Source organism: Neophocaena asiaeorientalis, unplaced genomic scaffold, assembly GCF_003031525.2.
Source record: "Neophocaena asiaeorientalis asiaeorientalis breed wild unplaced genomic scaffold, Neophocaena_asiaeorientalis_V1.1 scaffold443, whole genome shotgun sequence".
In the NCBI taxonomy this organism is placed as follows: domain Eukaryota; kingdom Metazoa; phylum Chordata; class Mammalia; order Artiodactyla; family Phocoenidae; genus Neophocaena; species Neophocaena asiaeorientalis.
The window spans coordinates 2,435,835-2,457,908 of NW_020171808.1; the positions used below are offsets into that span (position 1 = coordinate 2,435,835).

The 22,074-nt window shown below is 40.8% G+C and overlaps 1 protein-coding gene across 1 annotated transcript in view; it reads left to right on the forward strand.

Moving 5' to 3' along the window:
- MICU2 (mitochondrial calcium uptake 2) overlaps positions 1–21,793 on the forward strand; it is a 62,286-nt gene extending 40,493 nt beyond the window's left edge. The window contains exons 6-11 of the mRNA XM_024752318.1: positions 7,515–7,580; positions 12,299–12,396; positions 16,979–17,150; positions 18,888–18,996; positions 19,415–19,572; positions 21,136–21,793. Coding sequence (XP_024608086.1) covers positions 7,515–7,580; positions 12,299–12,396; positions 16,979–17,150; positions 18,888–18,996; positions 19,415–19,572; positions 21,136–21,240 — 708 coding nt within the window. The 3' untranslated portion in view covers positions 21,241–21,793. The remainder of the gene's footprint in view (positions 1–7,514; positions 7,581–12,298; positions 12,397–16,978; positions 17,151–18,887; positions 18,997–19,414; positions 19,573–21,135) is intronic.
- The last annotated feature ends 281 nt before the right edge of the window (positions 21,794–22,074 follow it).

Consider the following 22,074-nt stretch of genomic DNA (forward strand, 5'->3'; position numbering starts at 1 on the left):
CCTGTGCACAGCAACGAAGACCCAACACAGCCAAAAATAAATAAATAAAAAAATTTTTAATAAAGAAGAAAATAACAGCATAGAGGAGAAAAAACTATGCTTACATTAATTATTTAAATAATTATTTCATTTCCATGGTCCTTGTGTTAGGACACCTAAGTTTGTAGCATCTTCTATTTGAAAGTTTTTTGTTTTTGTTTTTGTGGTACGCAGGCCTCTCACTGTGTGGCCTCTCCTGTTGCGGAGCACAGGCTCTGGACGTGCAGGCTCAGCGGCCATGGCTCATGGGCCCAGCCGCTCCGGGGCATGTGGGACCTTCCCGGACCAGGGCACGAACCCGCGTCCTCTGCATCGGCAGGCGGACTCTCAACCACTGCGCCACCAGGGAAGCCCTGAAAGTTTATTGAAAGCACCAAACAGTTCTTTTCAGATCAGAAAAGCATATTTAAAAGGCAGGGTTTTGTGGGTTTGTTCTTTTTTTCAGCTTATCTGAATGTTTCCCTGTGCATTTTATTTGTTGCTAGAAAAGTAATGAGAGTTACTTTAATACCCAAAACATAGATATAACAACGTGATTTGAACAGCAGATGCAAAAGTAATGAAGAAATGTATTAATATAAAGTCTTGTAAAGATGTCCTAAAATACAAATTGCCTTAGTTTATTACTTTTGTGTTTTGTGGTACATTCCTGTCTTATTAATATCCAGATCTACAATCTGTGTTGGTAAGTGTATCGCTTACTTCTTTCTCCCAAGAACAAGTAAAATAGGAACTAAGCGTATAAGCCATTCTCTGTCAGATAATAACACACAGTGCCAGCAATGATCAAAGCCAGTAATAGTAAGTCCATTTAATTTTTACCTTGATGGATAGTACATCTGCTTATTGGGATGAGTGCCAGGGTTTCAGTGCAACTTCTTTAAACAATAAATAGATAGACTGACAAGTCTGTTTACTAGTATAAATTTCTCCTTAGGTGGTCCTCTGGTTTCACGTTGTTTCCATACTGGTAGGAAGGACTGCTCTTAATGCAGTCAGGTTATAATTTTATCATGCTAAATACACCTGCTAGAGTTATTATTAAATATAAAGGCCTTCAGTAGAGTTTATCCTTCTTGATTTTGGAACAGTGTTCTTATTCCAGAATTTAATAGTATGATCCATCCTGGAAGCAAAAATCAGTTAGATTGACCCTATGTACTTTCTTCATTTTCAGCCTGAAATTGAAAGTATGGATCAGTATAAAGTCAGTCAATTTGTTGGTAGTTTTTTAGACATTCAGAATTTGTATTTGAATGTGTCTTCCTGCTTCTTTTACCACTTATGTGTAAAAGCTTTACCTTTTTTTGTTTCTCTAAGAAAGCACCCCTGTTTCTGCCAGACTTTGCTCTTACCTCCACCTAGAATGCCCTTTCCCCCATCTGAAATTCTCTTATTTATTTGTTCACTTGTTTGTTACCTCTGGCCCATTAGAATGTAAGTTAACAACAGCAAGGATGTTATCTTTCCGTAACCACTATATCCCAGCACTTAGAATGGTTGCAGGAGAGGCACTTAGTCCGCTGCTGTCATGAATCAGCATCATGCACAAGCCATCTTAGAAAGCATCTTGGTAGACCAGAGAGACCTTTTGGCCTAAGAGGATACCTGGATACAAAGTAGTTTCTAATGGGGCTATTATAGAACTAAATATACAGCCCTGTAATTTCAACATGCACCAACCTGGGTAACACGCTCCCTGAGTCCAGACCAGAATGTTCTAGATACGACTCTGACAGGACAAGCTTTATGTGGCACTAAACCCACATGGGTAGACTTTAGGAGAGACCCTTGTTCTAAATTACACTAAATTGGAATAAGCCAGTACTGTAACAAGCCTCCTAAGAAATTCGTATTTCAGTCAACTAATCCTATGTGCTTGTTTGTTTCGTTTGTTTGTTTTTAACTATTTATCATAACTATGTGAAGGTTATTATAACATTATTAAGTGTCTTATAATAAAAAAGATGTTTCGAATTTTCTATAAAATTTATCATTTTATGACTAACATCTATTGTTTTTTTAATTATATGATAAATTTTGACTAATTTTCAGTACTTGATCTATCAAAAACAAACAACAAAAGGAGATCCATATTACCAGTATTAGCAATGAAAAGAGAGAAATCACCAGAGATCCTAGAGGTATCAGAAGGATAAAAATGGAATATTGTGAACAACTGATTCATATGTGACTATTAACCTGATAACTCAGATGACTGGACAAGTGCCTTAAAAAAGCAAAACTCAGGGCTTCCTTGGTGGCGCAGTGGCTGAGAGTCTGCCTACCGATGCAGGGGACACAGGTTCATGCCCCAGACCGGGAAGATCCCACGTGCCATGGAGCGGCTAGGCCCGTGAGCCATGGCCGCTTAGCCTGCGCGTCCGGAGCCTGTGCTCCGCAATGGGAGAGGCCACAACAGTGAGAGGCCCACGTACCGCAAAAAAAAAAAGGAAAACTTACCAAAACAAGAGGTGGGGTAGAAATCTAAATAGTCCTGTATCAAAGGATTGGGTTTGTTATCAAAAACTTTCCCACAAAGAAATGTCCAGGCTCAGATGGTTTCACTGGTGAAATCTGTCAAACTGTGCCCAGTTTGCATAGTTTCTTTCAGAAAATACAAGAAAAAGGAACATTTCCCTCATGTTATGAGACCAACATATCCCTGATAACTAAAACTTGGCAAAAACCTAACAGGAGAAGTAAATTATAGACCAACTTTCCTCATGAACAGAGGTATGAAAATACTTAACCAGATAGAACAAAACACATCAAGCACCATATAAAATAATACATCACAACCAAGTGAGATTTATCCAAGGAATACAAAATTCATTTCATGGTTGAAAATCAGTCAGTGCAGTCGATCATATTAACAGAATAAAGGAGAAACCAACATGATCATATCAGAACATGCAGACAGAGCATCTAACAAAATAAGTATTTTTGTGTAAAACTCAGAGTAGGAATAGGAGAGAACTTCTTCAAACTGATAAAGGGCATTTACAAAAAAAATTTTTTTAATGTCATGCTACAACACAAAATACTGAATGCTTTCCCCTTAATCAGGAACAAGGCAAAGGATGTGTTTTCTTACCTCTGCTGTTTAACAGTTTACTGGAGATTCTAAAGATAACAGCAACACAGGAAAAGAAAATAGAGAGATAAAAATAGAAAGGAAGAAGTATATTTGACTTTATTCACAGATAATATGACTAAGGAACCAACAACAAAATCAAAGCATAGAAGATCAGTATGGAAAAACCTATTGTATTTCCATATAATTAGTAGCAAACATTTGGAAAATGAAATTAAGATCAGTTCTTTTTGGATGGTATAAAATAAGTAGAAATAAATTTAACAAAAAACATACACCAAAAACTTCAGACATCGCTGGTAGAAATTCAAGGAGGCCTCAGTAAATGGAGGAATATACCATGTTAATGGATTAGAAGATTTAGTTCTTCCCAAATTGGTCTAGAGATTAAACTTTGCCAAGCAAAATCCCAGCAGTCTTTTTTTATAGAAGTTGACAAGCCGATTTTAAAATGTTTGTTAATTTATTTTTGGCTGCATTGGGTAGTCGAGGCGAGCGGGGGCTACTCTTCGTTGCAGTGCGCGGGCTTCTTGCAGTGGCTTCTCTTTTGCGGAGCACGGGCTCTAGGCGTGCAGGCTTCAGTAGTTGTGGCATATGGGCTTAGCTGCTCCGCGACATGTGGGATCTTCCCAGACCAGGGCTCGAACTCATGTCCCCTGCATTGGCAGGCAGATTTTTAACCACTGCGCCACCAGGGAAGTCCCTAAAGTGTATATTTAAAAGCAGAGGACCTGGGACTTGCCTGGTGGTGCAATGTTAAGAATCCACCTGCCAATGCAGGGGACAAGGGTTCGAGCCCAGGTCCAGGAAGATCCCACATGCTGCAGAGCAACTAAGCCCGTGCACCGCAACTACTGAGCCTGCGCTCTAGAGCTCACAAGCCACAACTACTGAGCCCACGTGCCACAACTACTGCAGCCCACGTGCCACAACTACTGCAGCCCACGTGCCTAGACCCTGTGCTCCGCAACAAAGAGAAGCCCCTGCAAGGAGAAGCCTGCACACTGCAACTAAGAGTAGCCCCCGCTCGCCACAACTAGAGAAAGCCCACGGGCAGCAAGGAAGACCCAACGCAGCCAAATAAATAAATAAATTTATAAAAGAAAAAAAAAAGAAAGAAAAAAGCAGAGGACCTGGGAATTCCCTGGCGGTCCAGTGGTTAGGACTCTGCACTTCCACTGCAGGGAGCCTAAGACCCCTGGTTGGGGAACTGAGATCCAGCAAGCCACGAGCTCCGCAACAAAGAGAAGCCCCTGCAAGGAGAAGCCTGCACACTGCAACTAAGAGTAGCCCCCGCTCGCCACAACTAGAGAAAGCCCACGTGCAGCAAGGAAGACCCAACGCAGCCAAATAAATAAATAAATTTATAAAAGAAAAAAAAAAGAAAGAAAAAAGCAGAGGACCTGGGAATTCCCTGGCGGTCCAGTGGTTAGGACTCTGCACTTCCACTGCAGGGAGCCTAAGACCCCTGGTTGGGGAACTGAGATCCAGCAAGCCACGAGGCGTGGCCCAAATAAATAAATAAATAAAAGCAAAGGACCTAAAATACTCAAATCAATCTTGAGAAACAAGAACAAATCTGGTTGACTCACACTACCTGACTTTAAGACACTACAAAGCTATAGTAACAGTGACACTGTGATATTGCCCACAGGATGGACAAGTAGATAGTGGAGGATAGTAAAGAGTCCACGCTTACATGGTCACTTAATTTTCATTAAAGACACCAAATCAGTTAATGGGAAAAGTCTTTTCAACAAATGACACTAGAACAAACGGATAGGATGTATATATGAAAAAGATTAGTCATAACCTCTGCCTCACACCACATACAAAAATGTATTTGAAAAAAAATGTATTTGAGATGTATTATATATCTAAACATAAAAACTAAAACCACTAAGCTTCTGGGAAAAAATATAAGAGAATATCTTCAGAATCTAGGGTAGGCAGAGTTGCTTAGGGCACTAAAAGCAGTAACCATAAAAGAAAAAACTGATAAAGTAGTCATCATCAAAATTAATAACTTCTGTTTATTAAGAAAACGAATAGGCAAATTGTAGGATAAGAGAAAATATTTTCCAAACATATCTAACAAAAGGCTTGTATCCAGAATATATAACAAATGCTTACAACTTAATAGTTTAAAAAAATTTTTTTAAGTACGCAAAAGACTACAACAGAAACTTCACGAGAGAAAATGTACAAATGGGAGATAGCACTTGAAAAAGTGCTCCACGTGAGTTTTCAGGGAAATGCAAGTTAAAACCACAGTGAAGTAGAACAGTACTTCCAACAGAATGGCTGAGATTAAAAAGACTGATCACACCAAATGGTGAGGATGTGAAGGAACGAGAATTCACTTTGGAAAAGGGTTTGGCGGTTTCTTGTAAAGTTGCACAGACCTAACTGTTCCCCTCCTGGGTATTTATTCAAGAGAAATATTAAAACATGTCAAAAACAGGGAAGTTGATGGCGGAGCTGTGCTGTACAACATAGTGGGTGTAGTCAGCAATATGGTGCCCTGCACTTGAAACTCCGTTAAGAGGTTGGGTGCCATGCTAAGTGTTCGTACCACCAAAAAAAAAACCAAACAAACAAAAACAGAGGTGATTGATATGTTTATTACCTCGATTGTGGTGATGTGTCATGGGTGTATGCCTAGGTACAAATTCATCAAAACGTATACATTATTGTGTGCAATGTTCTGTATATTAAGTATACCTCAGTAAAGCTGGGAAAACGGAAAGTTTATGGCAGCTTGATTCGCAGTAGCCAAAAACTGGAGACAGCAATGCAAACATCTATCATGAGTGAATGGATAAATATTGGTGTATTTATACAAATGGGATACAGCTCAGCAATAAGTGAGGACAAACTACTGATATGCAAACAACATGGATAAATCACAAAATCATTATACTGAGTGAAAAGAGACGCAAAGGAACATGTACTCCTTGATACCATTTATTTGAATTTGTAAACTAAGTGAAACTAATTTGATTCTGCCTCTGTGGGGATGCAGCTAGAATGCGTTGCCTGGGAATTGACACAAGAAGCGTTCTGAGGAAAGGAAATGTTCTGCTCTGTGGCAGACGATTGGTTACTCAGGTTAAAACTGTATGGCTAAGATGTGTACGTTTCAGTGGATAAAAATTTTTCCAGAAGAGATATAAATAATAATAATTGAGAAGGGAACCGGGAGTAGGTAGAAGTATAGCTGGACCAAGAATGGCAGGATACTGTGAACTGTGGAAGCTGAATAGTGTATATATGGTGGGTTATTATAGGAGTCTCTTTGCTATGTCTGAAATTTCTATTATTAAAAATTTTAAGAGGAGGTGTGGAAAGCAAAGCAAGAAGTGTTTGGGTATTGAACTTGGCAGTAGGTTGATGGTCAATTTAAAAATGATAAAACAAATGAAAGCTTTTCAATTTCATTCCCTAGAATAAGTGGGGGTGGGAGAATGTTGAAAAGTTTGAGGGCTTGAGAGAACTAGAGATAAACCATATGCCTAAAACAATAAAACAGAAGCAACTACTTCGTTAATTTGGAATTTAGTGGCAGCAGTTTTCAGACTATTAAGAAAGAAGTAGCCTAGAAAAAATGGGTGAAGGTTTGTCTCCTAATTGATTTGAATCCATAGTTTGAGATTTTGTCTACATTTAATTTTTTTTAAAAACTTTTTTTTTAATTTGCTTTCCATGTGAGGATTGGTACAAATGACTCTGAAAGGTAGGTAGGTTTTTTAATATACTCAGTCTGAAGGTACTGTTTTTTTTTGTTTTTTTGGGTTTTTTTTGAAGGTACTATTGACAGTTTATAATTAGTAGAAATGTAGGCCTTTAAATTATTTTAATGCTTTGTAAATGCATAAGGAGAAAAAGGAAGAGCATTTATATGATACGAATAACTTTTTAAGAGCTAGGTACTTGAAATGTGGTCATAAAGCACCAGAGATAGAAAAAGAAGAGAAGAGATAGAGAAAAAAAAAGAAGGGAATAAAAATTCTCTTGAAGAATGAGGGTAATCATGAAGTTTTTATACAGTGATGCCTTTAGAATATATATATGTGTGTGTGTGTATATATTTTAGATAGATAGATGGATAGATACACACATAAAGTAAGCCAGCTTTCTTAGGAGAACAAATGATCCAACTCATAATAATGTTACTACTTGCATATCTGTTTTCTCCTTTGATTCTTATATGATCTAAGGGGTAAAAACTAATGTTAGGAGTTACAATGCAAAAATAATTTAATATTTAACAAATAACTAGTAAACATTTTATAATAAAAACTTAGCATCTGTCTTTTAGGTGGTTTTTTAAACTCCAGGAGACACGCATCTAAATTCACGTTTGCATTCTTTCTAGCTGCAGAAGATCATAAGTAAACAGGATGACTCGAAGACAAGAGTAACTAATGAAACAGAATGCCAGGTATGTGCAAATAAACTAAATATTTCCAAGCAGATGTTATTTACAATAGCTTCTCTATTCTGTTTGCTCAAATAAGTATTCCCAAATAGTTGGGGAAATTAACAGTAACTTAATTTTTCTAAATATTTTAAATAGATTTTCTACATTCACATGATCCAGACCTCAAAAGACTCACAAGAGGATGTATGCAGGGCAGAACTTTCCTCCCCATGACCCAGGTCCTGGGTATTCTTCCAGAGATATTTCATGTGTATATAAGCATGTATATAAATAAGCAACTAAACATTTCCATGTGTTCTTCTTACCATTTTTATACAGGCAGTAGCATACTATACACTGTTCCATACCCTCCCATTTTTTCTTACCATATCCGAATATCTATCTCATTCTTTTTAATGGCTCCGTAGTACTTCACTGTATGGATGGATGTACCAGTTGATGTAACCATTCCCCATTTGAAAGATATTTAACATGTATCCAGTCTTTTGATATTGCAAATAATGCAGTTAATAATCCTGTAATCATAACACTTTATATATATGTGAATATATCCAAGGGGTAACTTCCCAGAAATTCACTTGCTGGGTCAAAAGGTATGAACATTTCTAAGGTTGTTGATAAACTTTGATAAATATTGGCAAATATCTTCTGTAGAAAATGAACCAACTTTCATTCCCACCAGCAATGTATATCCTTAAATTTTCCATTGATAATCTTTTAATCAGTTGTAATTCCACAATTTGCTTTCTGTGAGATTTTCTTAAATTTCCAAATCATTTCATCTTTTAGAGCATGTCTGCTTCAAATTTTGCAAATTATTAAAATCACAATTTTTTTATATTTCATTCCCTTTGAGCAGCGCTATGCTGGACTTGTTTCACGTCTGTCCGGGCCCTCTAATGGTGCCCCGCCTCCCGGGTGTGCACCTCCTCTGTGTCCTCAGCTCCCTGCGAGTCCTGCCACACCACCTGCCGCTCCTTAGGGTAATCGTTTAATCGTCTGTGTCTTCTGGAGCGTGCGCATCCTCATTCTTTCTGAGGTCGTGTGAGGTTAGGGAGCAGGCCACGCGACCACCCTTACCTCTGATGCCAGCTGGAGGCTCAGGGGGCCCCCAGTATCACCTTGGGTCTGATAATTCATTGGAAGGACTCATAGTACTCCCTGAAAGTTGTTAGGTCCGTGGCTACGGTTTATTACAGTGAGAGGGTGCAGGTTAAAATCAGCCAAGGGGAGAGACCCGTAGGCAGAATCCAGAGGTTCTGGTCGTCTTCTCCCAGGGGAGTGTGGAAAGCACTGACTTTCCCAGCAGTGACTGTGACAGCACACATGGAGTAGTGCCAGCCAGGGCTTTGGTATCCAGAGACTGTTGGGGTTAGCCATGGAAACCTGGTTGGCTGTCCTCGTGGCTGACCTCAGACTCTAGCCCTTCTGGAGGTCAAGCTGATACCCTATGGCCCAAAGCCTCCACCCCAAATCTCATTGTTGGACTCCTGTTGTGGCCCAAGGCCCCCAGGTAAACAAAGACACCTTCTCTTAGGGACTACCTCCTAGCAGCCCAGGGCAAAGGCCAGACATCTGGGTAAGGTTAATTCCTTACTACACAAGTTGTATCTACATAGCCTGGTAAAGCACCAGTCATACCCTATATACTCTGTAAATATTTTTTAATGAATGAACAAATACCTAATCTTATGGATATAACACTTTTTTTAAACTTTTTTTTAATAGATTTATTTTATTTATTTATTTTTGGCTGTGCTGGGTCTTCGTTGCTGCGCGGGCTTTCTCTAGTTGCGGCGAGCGGGGACTACTCTTCATTGCCGTGCACGGGCTTCTCATTGCAGCGACTTCCCTTGTTGCAGAGCACAGGCTCTAGGTGCGTGGGCTTCAGTAATTGTGGCATGTGGGCTCAGCAGTTGTGGCTCACGGGCTCTAGAGGGCAGGCTCAGCAGTTGTGGGCACAGGCTTACTTGCTCCGCAGCATGTGGGATCTTCCTGGACCAGGGCTCGAACCCGTGTCCCCTGCATTGGCAGGTGGATTCTTAACCACTGCGCCACCAGGGAAGCCCCAGATATAGCACTTTTAACCATTGACCCGTTCTTGGTCATTAAGTCTGTTTCCAAATCTTTGCTGTACGATGCAGTAAATAGCTACATGAGTAAATTTAAGACGGAGTTCCAAGAGTCAGGTTGTTGGGTGAAGACATGACTACTTGTAAGGCTTTGACCCATATTGTCAGGCTGCCTTCCTCAAAGGTTGTAACAGTTTACAGGCCTGCCGGCAGTCTCTCCAGAGTTGGTATCGTTTTTGTTTTGTTTCTTAATCTGTGTCAGTGTGACCGGGGAAAAGGTATCGCAGGTTGTTTTTTAAGATAGTTATGTACACCATTCATGTTCCTTACTTTATAAATTTTCTGTTTCTTTTTTTTTTTAACATCTTTATTGGAGTATAATTGCTTTACAATGGTGTGTTAGTTTCTGCTGTATAACAAAGTGAATTAGCTATACGTATACATATATCCCCATATCCACTCCCTCTTGTGTCTCCCTCACACCCAAATTTTCTGTTTCTGTTCTTTGGGAATTTCTTTAGGGTTTTTCTTCATATACTTGAGAATATTAACCTAGTGTCTGTCTAAATTATTGAAATATTTTTCAGATTTGTTTTTGTTTATGATGTTTTGGTTATAGATGTTTTTATTTTTAATGTAGTCATGTTTAGCTGTCTTTTTATTTATTCAGTTACTTTCATTCTTTAAAATGCCTTCCCCACATCAAAATCAGTTGTTAAATACTAACCTATATTATCCTCTGATTTAGTTGTGGTTTTATTTTCTTACATATAATTTTTTCATTCATCTGAAATTTGTTTCTTAAGGGCATCCCTAGGGATATTTCATTAACTTTTTTACTATTATAAATAGACTCTTTACCCTCAAAGGAAAAATTATTGCTGTTAAGCAGGAAATTCATTTAATTTTTAATGTTTCTGTACCAGTCTATCTTACTGAATTTTCTTATTTTTTCTGTTGATTTTCCTGGTTGTTCTAAGTATAAAATTATTTCTAAATAATATTAATCTTAGTTTATTCCTTTATGTATTGGACAAAATTACCCCCAAAAATGTTTAGTAATAGTGTTCTTGGTAGACATCCTGATCATATTCTAACCTTAACGAGAATACATACGGTTTTGTGTTTTAGTATATCTCCTGAGCATTTATATGGGAATTAAGAAAAAACTCCAGGCATGACTTCCTGCCCACACTTGTGTGGAAGTCCAGTTAAAATCCACATTTGTATTTATAGTGGCTATTTTATAAAATCATTAGACACAAAGTCAAGTGTTTAAGAGTCAGTACTGTGGAAGGCTCTGTGTCAGTCAGCCCCACTGGGACCACCGCTTCCTCCCCATGAGCCGACCCCTTGGCAGGGGCGGTGAGGTGTGGGCGAGCCCCCTGCGGCCCCAGGGCCGTGGCCGGCTGGTTGCTGGATGTGTGGGTGACTTGCCTGCGCTGAGTCTCTGCAGTCTGTCCCCTCCAGAACCTGAGGCTGCGCTCGTCTCTGCCTGGCCGCCCGGGAGCTGTCCCCATGTCCGCACGGCCGGTGTTGAGCAGAGACTGAGCAGGGTGTCCGCTTGCAGACGCAGCCCTGCTCACGGGCTGGGAGGCTGGGCCCCCGTCCCACCTCAGGCTCTTTTCAGGTCTGTTGCTGCCTCCCCGGGCCAGCTCTGGTTCTGAGCTGCAGGTGGTCGCATTTTGACGCCCTGCCCTGCAGCCCTTGCTGGAGGACTGAACTGTGCTCACTCTCCTGCTGCCGTAAAGGCCCTGGACCACAGCCCACTCCGCCTCCAAGGCGCATTCCCCTCTCTGGGCTCCCGATCATCCTTCAGTTGAACAGTGCCCAGAAGCTTCTAAGTCCGGAAGCCGGCCTGCCCTCTGCCTGAGCCCACACGCTGTCTCGGAGCTTCACTGGACCCAGCCACCTTCTCGCCCACTACACCCAGGCTTTCATGAGTTCTCACCATGTGACAGTCACCCCACCTGCTGCTGTATCTGGGAAGTGGGGGCAGGATTGGGGAGCAGGCTGGACCATCCAGTGCCTGAATTTCTTTCTGCAGATGCTCTTTTTCAGATTATTTGGTTTAAGTTTGTACCCCCATTTGTTGTTTAGTTGCTGCTGATAATCTTTTTAGCTGCTCTGTTTTGTTATTATTTTTGTTTATTTTATTGGAGATTTGAAGGAGGAAGAGTCTATGAATCTGCTTCTCTCGTAGCCTTGAATGGAATCCTCAGCCGGTAACTTTATAACTAGGAAAAGCTAGTGCTTCATTTCTAGCATTCAGCAAAAGGTCCAAGACTTCTCTGCTTTAATTCTCTCAGTCCTGCTTTATTAGAAAATGCCTAAGGGTCACATTTGAAAATAACTCATCCCACTATTCTAAGCTCTCTTTTTGGCCTGATCCAAAATGTCGTTCACTGCTGAAGTCCACCTTGGGTCCTTTGAGTGTTTTAGCCCTGTTGTTTTCCTCCTGCTTGAGCCATGATAGAGAATAGTGTCATGCAGAATAACAGACAGAATGGCTACATCTGTTCTCGCCCTCTTGTTGTTGTTACAAGAATCTTTTGTGGGTATTGTCCTAAGAATTCCAGGCTACAGGATCCATTTTTTGTTCTTGGTTATATAATTACTTGAAATTATTGTATCTTTTTTTTACAGGAACCGACAGTGAAAGAACCTGAAATTAACACAACCCTTCAGATACGTTTCTTTGGAAAAAGAGGAGAAAGAAAACTTCACTATAAAGAATTTCGAAGGTAAATGCAAATATTTCTGTTCATTTAGGGAAATTTTATAGGTAAGAGGTAAAGAAACAACTGAATACAATTTATTTATGTCCCAGAACTGCAGGCCATAAAACCAGATACAGTATCTCTGAGAGCAAAACCTGTGAAATGTACACTGAAGTTACTATGCTCAAAAATACCTCTAACCTATTATGACAAGTAGTATTCATTTTACAGACTACAATAATTAGTAACTTACTGTTTGCAGCTAGAAGAGGGAGATGCCCCTCGTATCAGTTAGTTCTTAATTCACAACAAACCAGCCCAACTTAAAACAGTGACCGTTCGTTATTGCCATGAGTCTTTGGGTCAGCTGGGTGCTTCTCCAGCGGGGGCCAGAATCGGGCCTTCTAGACTGGACGGGCCCCTGCTGTTGCCGTCTGCTGATGGTTGGCAGGAGCTGGGGCCGGCTCTGCTGAGACGGCACAGCTGGGACAGCCCAGCTCTGCTCCCGCCGTCCCCGCCCCCAGCCCAGGGCTCGGCAGCCCTTCTTTGTAAAAGGCCAGGCAGTGAGTACGGCCTCTGTCCTGGCTGCGCAGCTCAGCCGCCACAGCGTGAAAGCAGCTGTGGACAGCACAGGCCGGTTGATGCGTTGGTACGTGGTGGGCGTGTCTGTGGTCCAGTCCAGCTTGCGGACCTTGCTGCACTCACGTCTTCATCTGCAGGGAGGGAATCGCACTTACAGTCTGTGGCATCGTAAGCACCGCAGTGTCGTGTCCTGTTCACCTCCTCCCCGGCAAGCACAACTCCATGCGGAACCAGACCCTGTGCTCGCGGGCCTCCCCACTAACCAGAGTCTTAGAACAGATACCAGAAAGCAGCTCAGAATGGTGGAAAAGCGCCGATTTGGGAGGAAGGAGACGCCTCTTGTCAACTCAGTGCAGCTAACTAAAGACTGACGGAGTGTATTCCACGTGCTGCTCTGTGCCGGGCTGTGCCTCAGACGCAGGGCTGGTCCCTCCTGGGAACCATCTAGTAAACGTGCAGAGAACATTTAAACGCATTCAGTCAGTGCTATCACAGGTGGATAGGGTTTGGGGCAGCGCAGATCACTTCTGGAGTGGGTGATCAGGAAGCTTTCTGGAGGAAATAGCCCTACGCCGATCTTGACAGGTGAGCAGGAATTAGCCGGGGAGAAATGGTCGGGGAGGGAGGGACGGAGAACAGCACGAGGAAGGACACGCGGGAGAACATATGGCTTGTCCAGGAATCAGAGAGGGCAGGCATGGTAGAGAAATAAACAGGCATGAGGGGTGGGCAGAGGTGAAGGTGGAGGCCCGGGAGACGTATGCTTCCTGTGTGAGGGCTCACGCACCAGAAGGTCCAGCTTGAGTTACGCCGTAAGGGAGGCCCCGCAGGCGTCCCGCGCTTGGTGCCTGGTCAGATGGGCGTCACTCTGGCAAGATGGTGGGCAACGACAAGGGGGATCCGACGCGACATGAGCCCGCTGGGCTACTGCAGATGAGGAATGACAGGAGCCCTGAACCAGTGGGGTGGCGATAAAGACTTTGGACTGGGAGTTTTCAAGACACGTTTAGGAGATAAAATTGTAGGGCTTAGTGATTGTTCAAAGTTGCTTCTAACTTTAATTTTCCTTAAAGGGAATAATTTCATTTAGAATTCTTACTTTAAACTTTTTCTTAAAGTTTCTGTAATTAATGGGTCCTGTGAAATTTGTACTACCATTACACAATTTAAAAAAAGATCCAATTAACAAAGAATCCGATTAACAAAAAATGCAGTTTTTCAGGGACTTGGCTCTTAGATGGAGGAGGCCACCCCTGAAATGAACGTTACAGGTGCACTGGGCTAGAATTCGGTAATCATAACACGTCTTTAACATTTTGCGTAAGTCGTAAAGTAACAGAAAATAGCTTCCATATATTATATTATGTATATATAATATAACGTTATATATATAATTTTTAACCGGTCATCATTATAGTGGCCAAATTACTCATTGAAATTGCACAAGAAGTTCTTTCAGTATGTGTTATGTGGAGCTTATAGTTTTGTTTTTATGGGAGTATAACATATAATCCTTCCTTATAAAAAGATGTTTGCTTTTCTCTTCTGACCTTTGTCTTAGCATCCTCTTTACAGCTTGTCTGATAAAGGATATTGTTTTGTAAAGTACAGCTTGTAAGTCTCAAGGAAAGGCAGGGAAGGTGACACAGAGTTAGTGTTGTGGTAGCTAATTATGGTATTTACCTAGAGATAACTAGTTTTCTCATTTAGAGAAACAATATTATACTTTGGAAAAAAAACACATATTTATGATTTAGACAAACCTGGGTTCCAGTGCGGAACTTGACAGTTTGCTAAGTGTGATTTGATTTGACAAGCGATTGGACCTGAGTGTCGGGTCTGTTCCTTCACCAGTGAGATGGTGATGATGAGACCCACTCAGTGAGGCTGTTCACAAGCTTATATGTGACGCAGGTATAACTATTATAGTAGATCATGTAACTAGAAATTGGAGAGGTGAAATTCAGACACAGTTTGTCTTAAGTTTTGAGCAGTCACAGAGTTTCTGAAAGAGGTGGTCCTGCAGTTGCTTGCTAGGTGGTTGGGGGCACTGGGTGGGCTTTCAAGGAAGTAGTCCCCCCAGGTGACCAGAGGGACAGACGGACTTAGTAGATGCCATCAGGTGTCAAGAGAAACGTACCAGTGACTGAGGGAGCATGTGGATAAATTGGTGGCTTGTTTGGGGTTTTTTTTTTTTACTTCTACAACTAGTCAGATTCTCCAGCTGAAATACCACTTAGCCATTTCAGTAAAAGCTAAAGTATAATTTAAGTTCTATCTCCTGGAATTTTGGTGTCTATTCATTGTTATGAAATCAACAGGTAATTTAACTGTGAAAATTCAGTTCTTTATCAGCATATATATAGTTCAGGGGAAAAAATACTGAAGCTCAGACTCCGCAGGCAGCTGGCGATGGTGTTTACCCGCTCTGTGCCAGTGCCTGTTTGTCTTGTTTGTTTTTCCCGTCTCTTCCTCCCTGTCGTCTTACTTTACTGGGGACTTGTCTTCTGCATTTCTTTTTCTCTTCCTCTAAATTCAGTGGTTAGCCCTAAAACTAGTGACCAGAAATAACCCCTGTGTTTATTTCCTGTGTGGTATGTTTGACCTCATTTTTTATTCCAATAAATAGTTAAAACTTAAAATAACTTTGTGACTGAAGATAGGGAAGTGGTTGGAAAGGGAAGAAAATTGGTCTCAAGTTTTCTCATCAGGAAAAATTAGGAGCATATTGATGCAGATGTACTTTCTAGGACTGGGATGTTTTTTTTTTATTCTGAAATACCAATTATTAGTTGAGGATGTTCTAAATTCATGAAGAGCTTTTATAAATTCAGAGATGTCTGTAAGCCGTGCTGTGCTGGTAAATATATTCCGCGATCGGCTCTCGGGAAGAATGGCCTTGATTGGTAAACTTGCAGATTAGTAGTAAATACTCTACAAGACGCTGTGGCCTAAAAAACCCAGATAAGCAAAACAGATTTCTCCCGTTGTTTCCAATTATGACACTGTCTTCCAATTAAGACACTAATTTATAAACTATTTAATTTGTTCAGGATGCATTTGGTGGCCTTTTGTACTGTAAATTCTTCAATTCAGATATTTATGTCCAGTATCGTGTCCCAAACTTTCATGTCTTGACAAGACGTATAATTTGAGACAAGATTTTATCATTAAGCATATTTAATGTTCTTCAGAAGTAGTATAATTAGTTAAGATGAAAGAGCTTAAACCAGACAATGGATAGTTTAACAACAATTAAGTTTATAATATTTCAGCCTCAGGTAGAGCCCAAAGAAAAAGAAAAAGGAAAGGAACAGTTAGTAACGTTTTTATACCATATTTTCTACTTCCCTTATCACTGTACACTCATTTGCAAGTAAAACACCCTTTTAACAGTCCTTATAAGAATCAGTTGAGGGCTTCCCTGGTGGCGCAGTGGTTGAAAGTCTCCCTGCCAATGCAGGGGACATGGGTTCGAGCCCTGGTCTGGGAAGATCCCACAATCACAGCACCCAGCACAGTAAAACTCAGTAAAACGGAGGACAAAGCGTATCACTAAAAGAGTTAGTTGATCAGCCCAAACTTGAAATGCTTCAAATTTTAGATAAAATTCTGCTTTGACCCAAAGACACACGGCATTGATAAATAAATTCATGTATCCAGTACATTCAGAAAATGTTGTAGGAAACCGACTCTTACCTATCACATAGGTAGAAGCCTGAAATCAAACTTCCCTGTCATACTTTTAAGGTCTACGGAATAAATGCAGGCTCTAAAGCAAGTAAATTTTTAACAGTGACAGTTCTTCTCCCATTGAACGAGAACATATTTTGCTCCCCATGTATATTTCTGTTAAATTGTGACATGACATGTAGTACAGATCTTTTAACACGTGGAAGGTACGTAAGGGGATCTGCAACGTATGCAAACTCATAGAGGTGCTGCTTAAGGCGCCTGCAGTCCATTTATAGCACTAAGGCGAAGCCATGAGTTACTGACATCCATCTCATATTTTAACATTTAGATTTATGGAAAACTTACAGACGGAGGTCCAAGAAATGGAGTTCCTTCAGTTCTCTAAAGGTTTGAGTTTCATGAGAAAAGAAGACTTCGCAGAATGGCTCCTTTTTTTCACCAACACTGAAAATAAAGACATTTATTGGAAAAATGTGAGAGAGAAGCTGTCCGCAGGAGAGGTTGGTGTGCCTTTTTATTACGCTCATGTTGAAAATGAAACAGTAAGTTAGACATGTTTATATAATTCAATAAAGTAACTTCCAAATTAATGAAGACTAACCTACTGTCTATTATATAATTGTGTGACGCATGAAATGATGATTGTTAATAATGGTTAATGGACAGTGGTAAGATTTTGAGTAATTTTTTACTTTATTGTTCCAAAACACTTTTTTTTTCAAATGGGCATGTGGTTTTTTGGGGGGTTTTTTGTTTTTTAAATTCCCTCATTATGTGCCCCACTACCCCAAATTAAAACCCAGACCTCAGGACTTCCCTGGTGGCACAGTGGTTAAGAATCCGCCTGCCAGTACAGGGCACATGGGTTCGAGCCCTGGTCTGGGAAGATCCCACATGCCGCAGAGTAACTAAGCCCGTGCACCACAACTACTGAGCCTGCGCTCTAGAGCCCGCGAGCTACAACTACTGAGCCCGCGTGCCTAGAGTCTGCACTCTGCAACAAGAGAAGCCACCGCAATGAGAAGCCCACGCACTGCATTGAAGAGTAGCCCCCGCTCACCACAACTAGAGAAAGCCCGCGTGCAGCGAGGAAGACCCAACACAGCCAAAAATAAATAAATTATTTTTTTTAAACCCAGACCTCATTTTACCTCTTAGTGGGCATGTGTTTTTATATAATTTTTTAAAATCTATCTCTATAATGAGGAAAAAGATAATAAAATATAATGAAGATCTCATTTATAATTGCAATAGAGATATATAACAATTAGAAATAAATTTAACAAGAAATATATAGAAAAAACTTTAAAGCCTTGATGGATAGAAAAGAAAACTTATCTCACTGTAGAGACACCCCCTGGTATTGACTAGAATGTCTTACTATTATAGACATAGCAGTTGTCCCTTAAATCAGTCTGTAAATGTGATGTTGTACAGTCTGAACAGCCTAGGTTTGCTGCACTTTCACGTTAGCCCTGGAAGCCCAAGGCTGACACGGGAGAGCTTCCTTCTCAGTCATGCTGCACATCCCTTGTGGGCTGGTGGGAGACCCTGCCCACGCAGTTGCTGGGGGACCCACACTCTCCGAGGCTCCGCCCCTTTGGAGCTCCCCCATCTGCTAGAAACGCCAGCCTCAGAGGCAGGAAAAGAAAGGAGTGAGTCACATTCCAGCAATGAAATCTTTTTTTTTTTTTTTTTTTTTTTTTTTTTGTACGCAGGCCTCTCACTGTTGTGGCCTCTCCCGTTGCTGAGCACAGGCTCCAGACGTGCAGGCTCAGTGGCCATGGCTCGCGGGCCCAGCCGCTCTGCGGCATGTGGGATCTTCCTGGACCGGGGCACGAACCCGTGTCCCCTGCATCGGCAGGCGGACTCTCAACCACTTCGCCACCAGGGAAGCCCCACGTAGGACCTTTGAGGAGATACAGCGGGGCTGTAACACACGCCCCCAGCCCCACTCTCACAGCCCCGGGGCCCCCAGCCGTGCACTCACGCTCACACAGTGCTCAGTCTGCACGGGCACACCCAGGGGCCCTGCACGTAACCTCTTGGGGTTCCTCCTAATCTCTGGAATCTATAGTTCTATTGTTATTCTGCATCTCAGATTTTTTAATAGACTTGCTTAGAAAGATGTAAGTGCACCAGCTTTATGACAGAAAAGAGGACTCACAGTTGTATTCATAAAATCATTTAATGTGTTTACAAGATTGTAATAAAAACTCACTTTGTTATTTTATTAGAGCATTAGTTTGGATGAGTTCAAGTCATTTTGTCATTTTGCGACCCACTTGGAAGACTTCGCTATTGCCATGCAGATGTTCAGTTTAGCTCATCGCCCTGTCAGACTAGGTAAGTTATATGAATCACTTAATTTTTCTCATCTGTAAACAGTATCACTCTGTTCTTCACCTGGTTGATACCAATCGAGGGACCACTTACCAGAAAAAACAGTTGATTGGCCTTTCAATGAATTCAATGTGGTTATTCCAGATTTACAACAGTTTATTAACAATTACTTTTTTGCTTTTACTTTACCTTTCCCCTGAGAAGTAGAAGAAAATATTTAAATATCTGTGTTCAAAACACTGATTACATTAAAATAGCGTGCTGACATTTCTCAGCCAAGTTTATTATTTGAACACATTTTTGTTCTTGTTTTACTTCCCAAGTGATAAATATATAGAGTTGTTTTTACTTCTCAAATAATAAACATTTAGACTTAGACTATTTTACATTGTTGATGAGTTTTTATATTTTCTCCTTTTAGCGGAGTTTAAGAGAGCTGTGAAGGTAGCAACGGGACAAGAACTCTCCGACAATATCTTGGACACCGTCTTCAAGATCTTTGATTTGGATGGTGATGAGTGTCTCAGTCATGAAGAGTTTCTTGGGGTGTTAAAAAACAGGATGCATCGAGGTTTATGGGTAACAGATTTTGAGTTTTTAAATAGTTACATGTTTATATGTAGTTAAATGAATGGAAGTAAACCTAGAATTTGAGCAAATGTACAGTCTTAAATGGAGTTTTCATCATTTTTAAAGAGATCATAAGCTATAGTTACAACACTGAAGTATCTCCTACAGATGGGATCCACCGTTTTTCTTTGCTTTTTTTAAAAATAGTCTGAATCAGGAAGCACTACTCAGAAGTCATAGCCTGGAATTTTACTTTGGGCTTTGTAGTTAGACACCTAGACTCAAACCCCAGCCCTATCACATACTAACTGCCAAATCTTGCAAAGACACTTAATTTTTCTGAGCCTCAGATTCCTCATCTGTAACAGTGAGAAACGAAATCTACCAGAAAGAATTATTATGAGAGTTAAGCATAAAATATTTAATGTAGTGGCTGAGACACTTGAAGTAGATGTTAGCTCTTATCATTATTCACTCAAATTCACATAGTGGTCTATAACTGAGGGACAAATCAAACTCAAAATTTTGTTTAGATTAGAATCTGCTAGAGACACTCATGAAAGCCATCCGCAGGTTGAAAACAAGGTTCCAGGAGATGATAAGTAGGTAATGAGTGCAGAAGAAAGGCAGGCGGGAGAACAGGAGAGAGACTGCGGTGGGTTCATGTAAACAGAGCTGTTCAATTACAACTTAGAAGAGCACATTCGTTTTCCTGCTGCAAACATTATTTACGGAAAATGAACAAATATGATTTCCACTAGCTTGTGCTTATCCAGCACCTCATAGTTAACGATCACATTCCTGGAAATTAAACCAGCCTTTCCAGTTAACAGTTTAACACATCCAGCAGCCTCTTTGCCGTTTCTCAAAAACATATTAAAGAGAAGAGCTTCAAATCAATGATAGGAAAAGGACATAAATAAAATCTGAAATCGACTTTTGCTTCCACTTGGTGGATTTCCAGCCATGCTGTGCATATGACCACCAGGAGCCAGATGTTTCTAACCTTTGCTTCTCCTTTAACTGAGAGGAATCATGGCCACACAGTACTTGTGAGAATTACATTATATTATATATCACTGTATCATTGGGTTCGCCGAAGAGTTCATTTGTGTTTCCCCAGACGAACTCTTTGGCCAACCCACTGTTTCTTCTTAAGGCTTCTCATCAAGTATATTGTGACTTATGGTTTCTTTCTTTTTAATTTTAGCCAAGGCTAGGTCAGAGTTTTAGGCTTATAATTTTTGTTCCACATAGCTAACTGAAGTTCACCAGAAAACCAAAAACATTATGAAATAATTACATTTTAAAACCAACATATGAAAGAAAGCCACACGAAGTCTTTGTTACCTTGTTGGGGAAGAGCCTCCATTCTCTCGGTACCCTGGGATACTCCCTACTCACATTCACTTCTCATCCTTTACCTTTAGTTTACAGTCTGCTGCAGTCACCTTCACAGCGTCATCACCTCCAGTCCTTTCTGGAGGAATGTGGGACTGTGCAGTGACAAGCACGTGTGAACCGGGTTTAACTCGCAGACCGTGACCCTTAGTTTTCATTTTTGGTTAACAGGTGCCGCAACAGCTCAGTATACAAGAATACTGGAAATGTGTGAAAAAAGAAAGCATTAAAGGAGTGAAAGAAGTCTGGAAACAAGCAGGAAGAGGTCTTTTATAGAAAAACATAATGTGGGAATTACGTTGCTCCAAGTGTCGGAACTGGGGATTTCTTAAAGCATTAGATGGTTATCTTCTTAAGTCTTCATTGATTTCCTTTGTAATATAAAGATGCCTTGTATTTGCTTTCTGATTCAATAATTTCTCAGTAAGATTTCATTACAGAACTTCATAAAAAGAAAGTATTCTTTTACGAAAACAGACAGTGGACTCTGTCCAAAGCCTAGGATTGAAGTAACACTTTGACTTTGATAAGATGGAAAACCTGGTCATTCACTGGTGTCAACACAGCAGCACAGCATGTTCTCTGGAGCAGTCAACAGGCGCACAGGAAGAGTCACTGACATGAGGCCAGGATCAATTCTGCAGTCCTGATTCTCCTAGCAGGGCAAATTAAGTTAAAACATTTCAGGTTTTCTTATCTGTACCTTACATCTCATAGACTTCTTGTACATTTTATTTCAGTGAGCTGTATATTAGTTGTCTTTAAAATAATATGTAAATTTCAGTATTCTGGAATGTTCTGGAAACAGAATAAAGTATTTATAAAGATAAAAAAATTACTGAGGTGCATTTTGTTTTATATGTACTGTGCTTCCCTGGTGGCACAGTGCTTAAGAATCCCCCTGCCAATGCAGGAGACACGGGTTTCACCCCTGGTCCGGGAAGATCCCACATGCCACGGAGCAACTAAGCCCCTGTGCCACAACTACTGAGCCTGCGCTCTAGAGCCTGTGAGCCACAACTGCTGAGCCCGCGTGCCACAACTACTGAAGCCCAAGTGCCTAGATCCTGTGCTCCGCAACAAGAGAAGCCACCGCAATGATAAGCCCAT